The sequence below is a fragment of the Ranitomeya variabilis genome, chromosome 6, assembly GCF_051348905.1.
Source record: "Ranitomeya variabilis isolate aRanVar5 chromosome 6, aRanVar5.hap1, whole genome shotgun sequence".
NCBI lineage: Eukaryota > Metazoa > Chordata > Amphibia > Anura > Dendrobatidae > Ranitomeya > Ranitomeya variabilis.
This window is the reverse complement of record NC_135237.1, coordinates 537,133,482-537,150,677: the sequence shown is the minus strand read 5'-3', so window position 1 is coordinate 537,150,677 and position 17,196 is coordinate 537,133,482. Positions and strand designations below refer to the sequence as shown.

Below are 17,196 nucleotides of genomic sequence, written 5' to 3'. Positions count from 1 at the left end.
TATTGTGAAATCCGACAAGAGATCCTCTTTACGGACTGATAAGCACCCACTAGCAATGTGCAGCATTAGAGGAACTCTCCAGTCCGGGCAGTTTTACCTCCTGACTTTCCCACATTTACATCACTAACAAAGTGAGGGGGTGCGAGACAGCACACAGCAGCATAAAAAAAAGGTTACAGCTCCGGGAAGGGGACGTGTTAGAAGTGAAAATGGATTAACGAATAATGAATATAGAAGGTGACGCCTTCTGTGTGCCGCCACTTACCTGCAGCATGAACTCCATACTGATGCGATTCTCAATCAGCCGCATCACCAGATGAGCTTTACACTGGAACATGTTGTAATACTCCCAGGACAACGTATGGGGATGTTTGATCGAGAAGTGAAGGTGGGAACACGGACTGAAATACAACAAATGAGAAATCACAACCTACAGGAAAAAAACTAATCTAAAATATCCAAATGTCACATTCCTAGCAAAGGTATCCTGTCACCTCCAAAAACAGCCATTTACCCACGGATATAGGGCGAATCTGCAGGTAAATCGCGCCTGCCATCCTAGAGCAGAGGCTGCAGGGAGAAAAGGTTATATCCTCCCTGCAGCCGCTCGATTAGTCATTGGGGCGGTTATAGTCACCGCTCACGATAACGCAAGGGCGATGCAATTGCTCCAGGCAATCTGATTGACAGCTTGAGCTGCATACACTTTGACTGACAGCCGCACTCACTGTATCATAAGCAGTGACTGTATCCGCTCCTGCACCGATGGCCGGAAGCGGGCGGCTGCAGGGAGGATATAACTTCATTTTCTCCCTTTAGCTGCTGCACCAATAAGTGAACTCAGATAGAATTTAAATGCTGTTTTGCAGCAGATGAACCCTATTTTTGCAGGTAAAAGGTGTTTTTTGTTTTCGGTTTTTATTAGGTAGGTGCCAGGTTCTCTTTAATATACCATATAAAGAATAATGTTAAGGATTCCAAATTTTGAGCCAAATATTACCCTCTTTACTAATGGTCTATATGCCATTCCACATACATGGACGGCACAACTCTGTAAGGGATCATTCACACATCACATTTTTGGATATGAATTTTATAGAAAGATCACGGACCCATTACAATTAATGAGCCCTTATCACTTTTTTTTTTCTCTCCCCATTTAGGCACAACAACTGTACATGTATAAATGTATAAAAATTAGGAAACGTATCTGGCTTTAATCCGTTTTGCAGATCAAATTTGCAAAATGCAAAAAAAAAGGGAAAGAAGAGAAAAATCCAAAAGCAAAATTGCCATTTCTTCTCACTTCCACTCTCACAAAAAAGGCATTGACAAGAAACTGAAAGTAAAACAGACCTCAGCGGCAATGATGGGAAAAAAAAATAAATTATATATTATATATATATATATATATATATATATATATATATATATATATATCAGAAAATCACGAGCCCAACCACTTTTTTATCTTATTTTTTGCTAAGTTAACATTTTTTGCACACGTCAGGATTTTATGCAGAAATTTCCTGAACAAAACCGGAGATTTTCTGTATAAAATCCGCACGCGTTTTTCTCGCGGTTTTGTTGCATTTTTTCCGGAGCTTCCCAATGCATTAAATAGCGGGAAATCCGAGATAAATCCGCAAAATTAATGAACATGCTGCGTATTTTTCCGCGATGCGTTTTTATCGCGGACAAATACGCAGCATGTGCACAAAAATTGCGGATTGCATTCAAAATTATGGGATGCTTAATGTATGCGTTTTTTTATCCATTTTTGCTGCGGAAAACATCCGAAAAAACACAAAAAAAACACGAATCCGGAACATGTGCACATACCCTAACTATACATTGTTGGTATCGGCACAACCTCTCTGACCAGGAAACACTTATTGCCAGTGCACCGTAACAATGAAAAAAAGTAGAATGTTGTTTTATTTAAATCACCATTTCAACGCATTATATAGTAAATTGAATGATGTCTTATAAACCAACAACTCGTCCGGCAAAGATTGTTGGTAGGAAAAGTGCTTTGGAAAATACACTTTTTTTGTTCCTGTTATTTAAATGGGGAAATAAAATCTGCAAAAAAAAAAATTATCGAATTAATGTACCGTAGATATTAAGGGTTTTGTTTTTTGTTTTTTTTTTTAAATGCTATTCTGGTCCAAATCCACAAGTAAAAAAATAAGTAGCGTGTGCATGAGATTTCAGAACCAAAACCAACACGTAAAAAGTCGTTGGAAAAACTGCGGCAGAAAAAAAAATCATTGTACGTACAAGCCACAAAGGGTTGAAGAACGCCAACACTGAATAGTCTGATCATGCCGTCTGTCCGCGGTTACTCCTTCCCCGTCACCCGGCTTTCGTTCTTGCGTACAATTTTTCAGGAACATTTGCAGTAAGTTTTTACAAGGACGTTAGGTCTATTCACGATAATTTAAAGGGCCCCATTCCCCCAATAATAAGGACCTTGTTCCATTTGCTTCTTTTACATTACGCAAAAAGAAAAAAAAAAAAAAAAAGCGGTTGTGCCAATTTATGCAATTAAATGGCTCTTAGTGAAGGGATTAATTGAATATTTTTCGTTGACCTTCTTAGTGCAAACTAGTGTGAGTCGGTTCATTTTGTCCTGATCGTTTGGGAGCTTTCCAGGGCAGACGTGTAAACAGGCGGCTCTGAATAAACTGGATGATTTATAGGCGCTAAGTAAAGATTAATTTATAACTACTGGAAACTCCACGATAAATATGTGATCCCCTGCTCCCCCCGCTGTCCAGCCAGCATTTGATCAAATCGCTCATTAAAGGGATATTCCCAAAACAGTCAACCGAGTGTGTCTGAGGTGGGAACACCCCTTTAAAGTGACACAGTGTACTGCATAGAAAGTAGGCACGGACTTTCAGTAATGTTCCCTGTGCCTCCTTCTTACACATGACTATTACTTGAGGAGACCGCTTTCCATTCAAATTAAAAGATATAAACATGTGGAGACCAATTTTAGTTTAGGGGCGCTTAGGAAAACCACGCCGACAAGTTTACCTCTCATGTAAGTGTCTGACCCTTTACATGTGTTCACTTGATCCCACAGTGAAATAGGTGTCCATGATTACAGGACGCCACCTGGGGTTGTTACTGGGAATAGCACTTAGCACTTTTGTATGTAGAGTAGACCTAATAAGCGTTGATGTATTTTCCTATATTCATCAAGTAGTGACATATATTTTTATACCTGCTGGTTATTGAGACAAATATATATTGAAATTGCAGCTACAGGTGTTTGTAGTATTTGCTTAATAAAGATTACTTTTTAATATAGCACAGTATACTGGTTGTTCTTCTGAGTGAGTGCATAGAAAGTAGGCACGGACTTTCAGTAATGTTCCCTGTGCCTCCTTCTTACACATGACTATTACTTGAGGAGACCGCTTTCCATTCAAATTAAAAGATATAAACATGTGGAGACCAATTTTAGTTTTTTTACTTTAAGGCCATGTGCCTACGCTGCGGATTCCATTGCGGAATTTTCCGCAGCGGATTTGATAAATCCGCAGTGCAAAACCGCTGCGGTTTTTACTGCAGATTTATTGCGGTTTCTATTGCGGTTTCCGCTGCGGGTTTACACCTGCAGTTTTCTATTGGAGCAGGTGTAAACCCACAGCGGAATGCGCAAAATAGGAATTTTTGTGTACTCACCATAAAATCCTTTTCTCCGAGCCACTCATTGGGGGACACAGGACCATGGGTGTTATGCTGCTGTCACTAGGAGGCTGACACTAAGTTGAGACAAAAAAGGTTAGCTCCTCCCCTGCAGTATACACCCTCGTGCTGGCTTCCAGAGACCCAGTTCAGTGCAAAAGCAGTAGGAGATTAATAACAATATAATACACAACATCAGAGTATAACATGTCAGAAAAAGTCAGGAACCAAAAAGATAACGAGCCGTAAGGCTAACAGGGAGGGTGCTGTGTCCCCCAATGAGTGGCTCGGAGAAAAGGATTTTACGGTGAGTACACAAAAATCCCTATTTCTCCTTCGCCACATTGGGGGACACAGGACCATGGGACGTCCCAAAGCAGTCCCTGGGTGGGTAACAATACAACCAAATAACTCTGTGTACCATCTGACCTATAAATGCACAACGGCCGCCTGCAGAATACGTCTGCCAAGGGCCGCATCTGCGGAAGAATGAGTGTGGACGTTGTAGTGCTTTGTGAAAGTATGCAGGCTAGACCATGTTGCGGCCTTGCAAACCTGCTCCGCCGACGCCTGGTGCCGAATGGCCCAGGAGGCACCAACTGACCGAGTAGAGTGAGCTCCAACCCCCGCCGGGATGGGCCTGCCCCTGACCCGATAAGCTTCTTGGATAGCCGATCGGATCCATCTGGCTATCGTAGCCTTAGACGCGGCTGAACCCTTCCTGTGACCCTCATGGAGGATAAAGAGGGAATAAGATTTACGGAAAGAGGCAGTCCTAAAGACATACCTCCTGAGAGCCCGTACCACGTCCAAAGAGTGAAGGGCCTTTTCTACCCTATGTTTCGGCTGTGGACAGAAGGAGGGAAGAATAATATCTTCATTGAGGTGAAAAGATGACACCACCTTAGGGAGAAAAGCAGGAGATGGACGCAAGACTACTTTGTCCTGGTGGAAGGAAAGGAAGGGCGCCAGGCAGGAAAGAGCGGCCAACTCCGAGACGCGCCTGATAGACGTTATTGCTACAAGGAAGGCCACCTTCCAAGAGAGAATAGATAGTGGGACGTCTTGCAGAGGTTCAAACGGAGGTTCCTGAAGGACGCTCAGGACCAAGTTGAGATCCCAGGTCTCTAGTGGCATTCTGTAGGGGGGAACCACGTGGGAGACTCCCTGAATGAAGGTCCTGACTTGCGAGTTAGTAGCAATCCTACGCTGGAACAACACCGACAGCGCTGAAATCTGGCCCTTGAGGGAACCGAGGGCTAAGCCGGAATCCAAGCCGGACTGGAGAAATTCCAGAATGAAGGGAATGGAGAAAACGAGAGGGGGACGACCGCGGAGTCTGCACCAAAAGAAGAAGGCTTTCCAGGTGCGGTGGTAGATGCGAGCGGATGACGTCTTGCGAGCTTTGATCATGGTGGAAATGACCTGCTGAGAGAAACCTGCTTGAGTTAGGATCCAGGTTTCAACAGCCATGCCGTTAAACGTAGGGCCCCTGAGCTCTGATGGTAGATCGGTCCTTGGCGGAGTAGATCTGGGCGGTCTGGCAACCGCCAGGGAACGTCGGATACGAGATGCACCAGTTCCGCATACCATGCACGACGCGGCCAATCTGGGGCGATAAGGACCACCGGAATCCCCTCTATCTTGATTTTCCGGATTACCTTCGGTAACAGAGGAAGTGGAGGGAACACGTACGGGAATCGGAATCTGTGACATGGGAATATCAGAGCATCCACCCCGACGGCCCAGGGATCCCGAGAACGCGCTATGAAATTGGGGACTTTGGCATTGAGCCTGGATGCCATCAGATCCACGTCCGGAGTCCCCCAGCGAAGGCAGATTTGACGAAAAACTTCTGGATGGAGCTCACACTCTCCCGAGGCGAGACCCTGACGGCTGAGAAAGTCCGCCGCCCAGTTCTCGACACCCGGAATATGTACCGCGGAAATGGTGGAGTGGTTGACCTCGGCCCAACGGAGGATGTGTGTGACCTCCCGCATCGCTGCCCTGCTGCGAGTGCCCCCTTGATGGTTTATGTACGCCACAGCAGTGACGTTGTCCGACTGTATTTGGACTGGGTGACCCGCTAGCAGAGGGTGGAAACGTCTCAGGGCAAATCTGATAGCACGGATCTCCAGAATGTTTATGGGAAGTTTCGACTCCCTCATCGACCAACGCCCCTGGGCAGTGTGATGGAGAAACACCGCTCCCCAACCGAGGAGACTGGCGTCGGTGGTGACCACCAGCCTATGGATCGGGAGAAAAGACCTCCCCTGGTGGAGAGTTGACTCCAAAGTCCACCACGTGAGCGCTTGCCTGGTCCGCGGGGACAGAGGGCATGGGCGGTCGAGGGTAAAGGGACTCCTGTCCCAGTTGTTCAGAAGAGCCTGTTGTAAAGGACGGAGATGCAGTTGGGCAAAGGGAATCGCTTCCACTATCATCCCCAGGATCTTCATGGCAAACCGAATGGACTGTGGGCGAGGGAGAGAAAGCGTCCTGGCCCCCTGTTGAAGCGCTTGGGCCTTGGGTCGAGGAAGAAAGATCAGTCCCTTGGACGTGTCTAGGATCATGCCTAGGAAAGAGATCCTTCGAGCTGGAACAGGGGAGGATTTGTCCAGGTTGATTAACCAGCCAAGGCGCGAAAGGGAATCCAACGTAATGCGGACACTTGCTTCGCAGGCATGAAAAGATGGACCTTTGACCAGAAGGTTGTCTAAGTATGGCAACACGACCACTCCTCGGGAGTGCAGGATGGCCATGACCCCCGCCATGACCTTCGTGAATACCCTGGGTGCTGTGGCAAGATCGAAGGGCAAGGCCGTGAATTGAAAATGGTCCTCTCGAATGGCTAAGTGGAGGAACCTTTGGTGTGGCGGAAAGATTGGGATGTGAAGATAAGCATCTCTGATGTCTATTGATGCTAGGAACTCGTCTCGCTCCAATGAGGAAATGACCGACCGAAGAGACTCCATCCGGAAGTGTCGTACTTTTACGTGCTTGTTTAGGAGTTTCAAGTCCAAGATGGGGCGCACGGACCCGTCCTTCTTTGGTACGACGAAGAGGTTTGAGTAGAATCCTTTGAATCTCTCGTGTTCCGGAACCGGAACGATGACCCCGTTTTGGCGGAGGGAATCGATGGCGCAATGGAGAGCGCGTGACTGAGCTCTTGAACTTGGAAGACGAGAGGGAAAAAAAACGAGCTGGGGGTGAGACGGAAAATTCTATTTTGTAACCAGATGACACCAGGTCTCTGACCCATTCGTCGGGGATGACGGAAAGCCAGACCTGACGAAAAAGAAGTAGGAGTCCGCCTACCTTGGTGGTGTCGACTGGAATACTCCCCGAGTTATTGTGAAGGAAATCTGGCAGGTCTAGAACCTCTGGTTCTGGGCTGTGTAGGTCTTCCTCTCCAGGACGGATTTGGTTTGTAAGAAGGCCGAGAGTCCCTGTCTGTGCGTGTAGATCGTTCTGATCTAGACGATGCAGCAGAGTTTGACCAGAAAGGGCCACCTCGAAAGGGGCGAAAGCGAAAATACTGTTGGCACTGAAAGGCAGCCTTTGGTCTGTGTTGAGGGAGGAACTTGCTTTTTCCCCCTGTAGCATCGGAAATAAGTTGGTCCAATTTTTCTCCAAATAGGCGATCGCCCTGAAAGGGGAGAGAAACCAGAGTCTTTTTTGGGGAGGAATCCGCCCGCCACTCTCTAAGCCAGATAGCTCTCCTGATGGTGACGGCGTTTGAAGCCGCTGTTGCAGCACAGTCTGCTGCGTCTAAGGATGCGTACATCACATAATCTGCTGCCATAGCAATTTGTTTGCCGAGGTCCGCTGCTTCAGCTGGAAGAGTGTGGTCCTGAAAGGAATGTGCCAGAGTATCTGCCCAGGAAACCATAGCTTGCGAAGGAAGGGGATAGAGAGGAACCTGAGGCTTCATACACTGATCGCGCCAAGGAATCCAACTGGAGCTCTGTGGGACTCTTAATTGATGCCCCGTCAGGTACTGATAAAAGCGTTTTGGTAGCCAAACGCGACACCGGAGGATCCACCAGCAGTGGCTCCATCCAATCCTTAACTAGCTCTGGGGAAAAGGGATATTTAGACTCCAGAGCCTTTTTGCCCGTAAAGCGTTTATCCGGTCGCTCCCTATGCCTCTTAACTATCTCTAGAAAATCCGGATGGGAGGCGAACACCTTATGGGATCGCTTGTTTCTAGTGAAGGAAACTGCGTGATCCGGAGTTGAATTAGGGTCATCATTAACCTTTAGCGCATGATTGACAGCCTCAATGACGGAGTCAACAGTTGAACGGAACTCCGGAGAATCCGGGTCCATGGACGCCTCAGACTCATACTCAGAGTCGTGATCGCTTCTAGCCTCTGGAGAGGGTGAGCGAGAAGTGGAGCTATTGGAGGCTGAATGGCGCGGCGAATGATCGGGAGAGGTAGTGTGGATCCGTTTTGTGGATGTCCGAACCTCCTGTGGGTGAGAGCGGCCCCTGCTGGCCGATGATTCCCCTGTAGTAGAGGGGTCTCTTAACCCAGGTAAACGAACGCCCCGCTCCCCAGAGGGGTCATGAAGGGATTCAATCGCCTTAGCTAGCGAAGCCACGGATTGGGACAGGGACGTGGCCCACTCAGGGGGGCTAGGAACACTGGGGTCGGTAGCAGCGGAGGGCTCCTGGGCACATTGGGCATCACAGGTTGGGCAGAACGGGGAGCTCTGAGGCCTGGGAAGAGGAGCCTGGCAGGTGGTGCAAGCAGAGAAAAAGGTAGTATGAACCTTAGTGACCTTTTTGCCCCTTGACTGGGACATGTTGTACCCCAATGTGATGCACAGAGCTGCTATGAGGAAGCTGAAGGAAGCAGAGGGGTAGCGCTGCAGGGAAGCTGCTAAAGCCGTCTCCTTACCCGGTCCTGTGCCCCGCAATCGAGTGGAGAAGGAAGATCCTCCGTGGGGGTGAGAGAAAAGACCGGCCAGCGCTGCGTGCTGCAGGGGGAAGATGGCTGCCGAGACCTTGAAGTGTAGACTCGCAGGGAGCGAGAAGCGCCAGAAGCGTGGGCAGGGCCATAGAAGTGATGCGTGGAGTGGGCGGAGCCTACCGGAGTGCAGCCTAGCAAGGGGCTGAAGCCGGGGACTAAATTTCTCGCCTCGGCCGGCGCGCACCTGCGGACCGCGGGGAAAGGAAAAGGATCCTGCCGCTAAGGAGCCCCCAGGAAAGGTGACCCCCATAGAAAAAAACACCCCCTAAGGCCATAACCCAGTGGCAGGGGCGCGTGCCATTTGCACTTACCCTATAAAGGTGCCAGGGCTACATAGGATGGAGCAGGGTTGGGGGAGCCTCCATCCACCATCCCCATGAAAGGGGGGTGGAGAGGAACCGTCCGCCTCCTTCCATCATCCGCTCTTTTTCAGTGGTGATGCAGTGGGGGCTGCACGGACGCCACAGTAGAATAGTGCCTCTGTACAGCCGAGGGTGAGACCTGGTGGGCAGGGCAGATGTCCGGCAATAAAAGGCCTGGCTGCAGAAGAGGATACTGGAGGTAAAACACCAGTGCTCATCTGTTACTCGGGGGGAGATCGGTGCCCGTGAAAGGGTCCTGTCGCCCAAAAAGGTCAGCTCAGGCAGTGGCTTCACACGTCGCAGGAGAGGATACGGAGAGGTGAAACTCCCGTGCTCGCCTGTTGTTGGTTCGGGGGAGATCGGAACGTGAAAGAATCTGTCGCCCCCTTCGTCCGGGATAGAAAGGTTTAAATCCAGTGTGCCTCCTACGGACACTAAGCTTGAACTGGGTCTCTGGAAGCCAGCATGAGGGTGTATACTGCAGGGGAGGAGCTAACCTTTTTTGTCTCAACTTAGTGTCAGCCTCCTAGTGACAGCAGCATAACACCCATGGTCCTGTCCCCCAATGTGGCGAAGGAGAAAAGAATTGACATGCTGCGGAATATAAACCGCTCCGTTTCCGAGCGTTTTTTACCACAGCATGTGCACTGCGGATTTCGTTTCCCATAGGTTTATATTGTACTGTAAACTCATGGGAAACCGCTGCGGACCCGCAGCAAAATCCGCAGCATGTGCACATACCCTTAATGGGTGAATTTTTGGCTAAAAATAATTTTTGGGACTATGGTTTCATCAAAAATGTTGTACCGTTCGCCTTCTGAAGTCACCATCCTGGGCTCCCTTGTACCAAAACTCAGTGTGAAATGAAATACAACGGCCCCATAGGGTCTTATCTTAGTACACAAGAGGAGAGAAAAAAAAAGACAAAAAAGACCAAAATCCAGATTCTGTAGCTTCCATATGAAAGTGTCAGGAAAAAGTTGCCAGGGAAAATGAAATATTCTGCTCTTACTGGAAAGATGACGTCCACAATCAGATGTAATATGCTGGTTTATTGTCAGTGCGTTTCAGAGTCACACCGACTGCTTTCCCAGGACAACAATATATAAGACAAGGCTGTCCTGAGGAAGGAGTCGGTGGACGTCATCTCTCCAGTAAGGGCAGAATACTTCCATTGCCCTAGCAACTTTTTCTTAAAAATTCAGTGTTGTATTCATCTGCTCCTATTAGTGTCCTCCAGCAGCGCCGCCTCCGCGCTTCTTGATTGAGAGTGCAGATCGGAGGTGACGACAGGCAGCGCAGCCTCCAGTTCACTGTCTAATAAGCAGGGACAATGCCGCTAGGGAGACGCGACTGCAAGTGCATAATAATCGCACCCCTCCAGTGCACAGATACACCCATCCTCCAGTGCACCAATACATTCCCCCCAGCGCACTAATACATACCCTCCCTCAGTGCACCTATACGCCCCCCTCTCAGGTGCACTCATACATCCCCCCAGTGCAGTGATACTTTCTCTTCCCCTCCGTGCACTCATACATCCTCCCAGTGCAGTCATACATTCCCTCCCCCCGGTCTTCTATTGTTATGTATTGTGCCATCCCTTATTACATAGTATCCTCTCGTTATGTACAGCACAGTCCCTTATTACATATTGTCTTCTATTGTTGTGTATTGTGCCATCCCTTATTACATCGTATCTTCTCGTTATGTACAGCATTGTCCCTTATTACATATTGTCATGTATTGTGCTCTTATTACATAGTATCCTCTGTTATGCACAGCACTGTCCCTTATTACATATTGTCATGTATTGTGCCATCCCTTATTACATAGTATCCTCTCGTTATGTACAGCACTGTCCCTTATTACATAGTCTTCTATTATGTATTGTGGCATCCTTTATTACACAGCATCCTCTCGTTATGTAGAGTGCCATCACTTATTACATAGTTTCCTCTATTGTTATGTGGAGAAGGGGAAGAAAGGCATGGCTCTGTCTCTTTACATCTGCAGATGTGCACAAGAGCACGCGACTTAACATGAGCTCCTAAAAACATCATGGAACATGTCAAATGATAGTTATTAAGGTTGATGGAAGACTAAGTCCATCTAGTTCAACCCATAGCCTAACCTAACATGCCCTAACATGTTGATCCAGAGGAAGGCAAAAAAAAACCTTGTGGCAAAGAGTAAGCTCCACATTGGGGAAAAAAATTCCTTCCCAACTCCACATACGGCAATCAGACTACCGTATATACTCGAGAATAAGCCAAGATTTTCAGCCCATTTTCCTCACTGTAATGAGCGGTACCACGTGACCGCTCAATGAAGGAAGAAGCTGCTGGCGCCCGGAGAACCAGAGACCTGCAGGGACCACGCCAGGAGCAGGTGAGTATGATTACACAGCTCCGCTCCCCCTTCCCTGCCGACCCCTGGGAATGACTCGAGTATAAGCAGAGAGGGGCACTTTCAGCCTGAAAAAATGGGCTGAAAATCTTGGCTTATACTCAAGTATATATGGTAGGTTATTTGTACTACAAACTGTGATGGCGGAGGGTGTGGACCCACTGCACCACTGGCTAGGCTTACCCTGGAGTGCCGTAACCAAGTAGTCCACAGATGCCCGTTGCTCACCCACGGAGACAGACATGAGGAGCATCTCTCCAGACCGCAGCATGTCAATTTCTCTTGCGGAGACACAAGTCTCCCCCCCCCCCCCCTTCCCCCCCCCAAAAAAAAAAAAACAATGGCAGAATTGCATGGGGGGGGGGGGGGGGAAAGAGTTATGGCTTTTGGGAGAAGGGGAAAAAAAATTTTGAACAGTTGAACCTGCAGTCATAACGATGTATCTTTACATCGGCTTATACAGTGTATATTAAGAAGAACTTTTTGTTGCACACAGATCACACTTCCATTACTAATCTATTTATATTAAGCTCATGTACAGGTCTTAATAAAAGAATAAGTCCGTACTTATCCTTCTCTTTTCCAACAGAGAATATTGGGTGAAGTAACACGCCGCCAGTTTTCAGCTCATAGGCTACAATCTTATCCAGTTCCTAGGAAACAGAATACAGATTACTTAGATTGAATTCGGGCGACCAAACAATTATAAAGGAGGCAGCCGTAAAGGAAAAGTAACTGAAAGGAGAAAAAGTAAAGGGAAAGTAACATAAATGTATCTGTCATAGAAATGCTACAGAGAAGGCGGCTCGTGCTGCCCCCTTGTGGTCACATTCATTAATTCAATGACAGCAGCAGATATTCACTTCAGTCACATCATATGGAAAGGAGCTTGGCTTGTATATCCTTTCGGGTCACTTTCACACACTCTCCGACTTAGCTTAGGCCTCACTCAGATGTCCCCTTCATTTTCTTTTAATTTCTTGCACACTGGAAAAAAACTGACCATTTCCCATCAGTGTCGATCCAATTTTCATCAATTTTTGGTCGTATGTTTTTGCAGTGTGGCATCTGATAGTCTCATGTGCACACAAAATAAAAAACAGAACTGTGGACAGTGCATGAGACTACACCGCATGTGCTGTATGTATGAAAAAAAACCTACATCTGAATGAGACCTTAGTTTCCTGCAATCAATCAATCCGCCCCACCACGGGGAATACGTAATCGAGACCTGCCCTCGGTATATTCCATTGGGATGCAGCATATCCCCCCCCGTAAACTCCGAGTGGCACCCCCTCGTATACACTGTTGAAACACTCCCCAACACCTGTATACTCCATTGTAGCACCACCCAATACATGTGTTATCTGCCGACTGGTGCCATTCCCCCACATATTCTCTGCCAAGTCGCCCTCCTCCTTGTATACTCAGTTGAGTCACCCTGGTATACTCCATCGAGCCCCCTGGTATACTCCGTCGAGTCGCCTCCCATCAATCCCCACAGTACTCCATAGAGCTGCCCACTATCATACTCCAGTGAGTTACATAAAGTTTTATAGAACCCCGATCTCCTCACTTCTTTGATCCAGTGTCGATACTGATTTACACCGAATGTTTTCTTCATCCAGAGCCCGTAAATATAACCGGAGATGCCTTTCAGCACCCACTCATCAGACCTGAGGATGCAAACAGCAGCAATTAACACACCGCAGTAATTAGCATGGACTTACATTACAGCCTTTTATAATTGGGAGACATTTCTAGCAGAGGATCACATAGTACCTGGGGATCTTTCAAATTTGACAAGGACTCAAATAAATAAATAAAGTAACCAAACAGTCTGATAATACCGTTTTGGTTATTTTACTGTGCAATTTTCTTTCTAATATTTTGTCATTATTGAAAAAAAAAGTGTGCAGAAATTCCAACAATGACATATCTTAAAGGGAATGAGTCAGGACAGAATGACTATTCAAACCAAGCACAGTCCTTCGTTGTTTGGCGTGGCCAAACATAAGTGCAACGTCCCTCTCCTATGTTTTATCTCCACTCCCTCTTCATTAATTGACAGCAGAGAAGAACGGAGATAGGCGGAAAACAAGCAGGTGGGAACGTGGACTTATGTTTGGCCACACCGAGGATGCACCGGGCGTCTGTGCTTGGTTTAAACAGTCATTCTGTGCTGACAATCGCTTTAAAAAGAGACAGCACCTTCAGGTGGCAATAAATGAGCATGGGGAGCAGAGTCTCACTTTACCAAGACATCCTAGAGATAAAGCAACCAAAGAACTGCTCAGCCAGCGACTCTGCAAGGCATCTTCTGGTCAGTGGCGTCTGGTCGATGATCATGGGGCTGTGCAATAAGTTTGTGCTGCAAAAACAGTGAAGATAAATAAATTAAAATAAATCCCATTGATAAGTTTTTTTCCCCTCGTAGCAGGACATCTGAAAGACAGTAGGCAGCAATGTATGCTGGGCGCCATGATGCAGGAACAAGTACAAGGAGAAGGCCTCCCCTGCTGTTATTGTCAGATGTCAAGGTTCTGGCCAAAATCCTCGCAACAAGACTTAACCCGGTCATAAATTAGGTAATACACATCAGCAATTCTGAGCTTTTTAAGCTACAACTAAGACACGCCATCAGAACTCAGGAAACCATCTTGGATCTCACCATCTCAACTATTGGGGCACTAGATTTTCGGTTGTGTACCAAAGTTACTAATGGATCGATTTCACTACTGTATAATTCTTTGCTGTTAAAAATTTTCTGAGACCCTCAGTGAAAGAGAGAAGGTAGAGAGATGTGGCAAATATCTCTATGGAGGAGAGAGATGTCCTTGAATTCACAGGGAAGATCTCGATTAATACGGCCCAGAGAAGGTCTCGATTATTTCTGCAGCAGGCCCAAAGCATTATGTAAACTGGGCCTTAGAGGAGATGATGTTCGTCCAAGATGCAGAGAGGAAGAATTGGACTTAATGCATATATTATGTTCCTGTTCCAAACTGGCTGAACTGGGGGAAATGTTGGAAAATTAGTCATGGAAGTTTATGGCCTCCAAATTTCACTCAATCCTAAGATATGTATTTTGGGCCTTGTTGGAGACTAGTGTCGGATCCAAGCGGCCGGCCATAACCAAAATATTATACCAAGTCAGAAAATCCATACAAGCCGCCATGACAGAAAACCATCAGCTAAAGCGAGGAATAAAATTACATTTTCTCCCAGTAGCTGCACTTTCCGTGCGGCGGCCAGGCAGCAATGTAACGCTATTAATCTGCAGATTAACCCAATGCTTGCATGATAGTAGGATTTGTGAATATGACAAGTTCCTTTACAAGAAATGCCTAAATTATATTGCCGCACTTCTGTGGATCTTGCTACTCATCTTCACTGTCTACTCATGACTTAGCTGACCCCTTGACCTGCCACCCTGCCCTCAATAACCGTCACGATATGACATGGTATTCTGCAAATTGAATTAATAGCTGAAATATACAATAAAAAAAAAAAAAAAGGAAACCAACCTGAAAATACTCATGGATGCATAGATGTTGACCTCCGTGTAGCATTCATCTACGAATACGGTCTTAAAGCAGGTATATGGGTATCGGCAGGTGAGAATCTCCTCGTAAAACTCAAACACCTCATGGAGGTAAGAAGTCGTGTGCTTCAGGAGCGGGAGCAGCTGAGGTAGACAGAAGTGGGTCACCTGGAAGGAAAAAATAAAAAATAAGATATCAGAAAGATGACGAGCAGAAACATATAAGACACAATATAAGGAAAGATTCCTGCAGCTTCTTCTGCCCAAAAATATACAAGAAAAAGCTGAAAAGATATAGACATTTATGAGGGAAATTATTTTCCTGCTAGAAAGGATTTTGCGCTAAAATAATTTTTGCAGCTGTGTATTAACAGTAATGTTGCACGGTGTGGATTTCACAGGCTCTTTGTTCTCCCTCGCATGGTCGGCTGCAGAACGATTTCACCGAGGATGATCCCATTATGGGACTAGGTTCAGCACCGCGCAGGGAAATCTTAGAGGAGCTACACCAGGACTGAGGACCCTCCATCGCCAACACTAGTGGGGGTCCTAGAGGTCACATCCTCACTTATAATAAAGCGCCATACCATCATTTCACAAGATGGGAGTATCATTTTTAACGAAGAGGTCTGCAGGTGGGTGAGAGGAACCCTCCATTATAATTCATAGAGACTGCAATGTGGCCAAACATGGGAATTAAAACAGATTTTCCAGTTCCGGAACACCCCTGTCCTCAGCTGCAGTTTGCTTTAAAAAAAATAAATAAATAAACTAACATGGCTTTCTGCACCCTCCCCAGGTCGGGCGCTTAGCCTCCCCTGAGGCTTCCGATGTCTGTTATTGTCTGCAGCGCTGAAATCGCCTTGGCAGCCCTGCAGCTAATCAGTGAGCACAGCAGCTCATGCCATCAATTCAGGCAAAGCTGCTAATAAAAGACACAGGGAGCAGGGGTGGAGACCCAGCCCTGGACCTGGGGAGGGGGTGGGACGCAAAGATATAGATATTTTATTTTAAGACGAACTGCAGCTGGTGGAAGAGTTTTGGAAACTGGAAAACCACTTTAAAGGCATCGCCTTTCTCCGTATCACTGGGATCCAGACATATGGATGTGCTATAAATGAAAGTGGTTCCCCCCAGATTTGGCTCGTTTAAGGATAATAGACTAAAAAAAAAGGAGCAGATATTTTACCATAATTCTACGTACAGTCCCCGCAGTATCTAGAAGCACCATAGCTACCCCCAATACAAAGGGCTTATCCTGACATTGTAAATCTGGCAAACAGTCATCACCTCGTGCATATAAGGGTCCACAAGGATCTCAAAGGGCCCCACTGCCAGGGAAATGTTAGGAGACGCAGTTGGGATAGTCAGGGTGTAATGGAAGGTCTTCTTCCTCATGTCGTGCGTGTAAACACTTTCCACAAGGTCTCCATTAGACACGGCCACCATAGAGGCATCGACTGTAAACTCCAGCTTCCAGGTGCACAGCTCCGAAAAGGAGTCCACACAAGGGAACCAGAACCTAAAAGAACAAGCGACACGTGAAACAAAGAGCAAAAGGTCGGATTTAAAAGTCCTTCAATGATTCCTAATCTATCAATGTATAAAGGGAAAAATGTCTGCCATTCTATCCCCCATAAACTCTGGCTGGTCTTGGTCTTGGGCCTTAGAGGGGATGTCCAGTTATGAAAAAAAAAAAAGATTAAAAAACAGATTAGAATTATGTAAAACTAAAATAATAAATCAAACTCGCCTTAGCAGTCGCCTTCCACTCCGGTCCTGCAGATTTCTGTTCCAGCGCTGCTCACATGGAATTTTTAAATATTTTTAGAATTCTTTATTTTTTAAATATTTTGATAAAAGAGGGATTTTTGGTTGGAGCCTTCATTGGGGGACACAGGTAACCATGGGAGTTATGCTGCTGTCACTAGGACGCTGACACTATGCAAATAAAGAAAAGTAACTCCTCCCCGGCAGTATACACCCTCCGACAGACACCAGGCAACTCAGTTGGTGCAAAAGCAGTAGTAGGAACAAGTATAAACAACTCAACCTATGTACCAACTCACAACAACGGCACGTTGGCCTATACGGTACAACATAAAGGGAGGGTGCTGTGTCCCCCAATGAAGGCTCCAAGAAAGATTTTACGGTAAGAACCAAAAATCCCTCTTTCTTTCTCGCTTCATTGGGGGGACACAGGT

At 46.6% G+C, this 17,196-nt stretch overlaps 1 protein-coding gene across 3 annotated transcripts in view; it reads right to left on the bottom strand.

Annotated features, from left to right (window-relative positions):
- The window catches only part of TAF2 (TATA-box binding protein associated factor 2), a 175,949-nt gene that overhangs the window by 122,589 nt on the left and 36,164 nt on the right, over window positions 1-17,196 (bottom strand). For all 3 annotated transcript variants that reach the window (XM_077271130.1, XM_077271131.1, XM_077271129.1), the window contains exons 6-11: window positions 16,283-16,514; window positions 14,976-15,160; window positions 13,706-13,819; window positions 13,025-13,124; window positions 12,016-12,101; window positions 266-401 (exon numbers count right to left, since the gene is read on the bottom strand). In XM_077271130.1, the coding sequence (XP_077127245.1) occupies window positions 266-401; window positions 12,016-12,101; window positions 13,025-13,124; window positions 13,706-13,819; window positions 14,976-15,160; window positions 16,283-16,514 (853 nt within the window). The remainder of the gene's footprint in view (window positions 1-265; window positions 402-12,015; window positions 12,102-13,024; window positions 13,125-13,705; window positions 13,820-14,975; window positions 15,161-16,282; window positions 16,515-17,196) is intronic.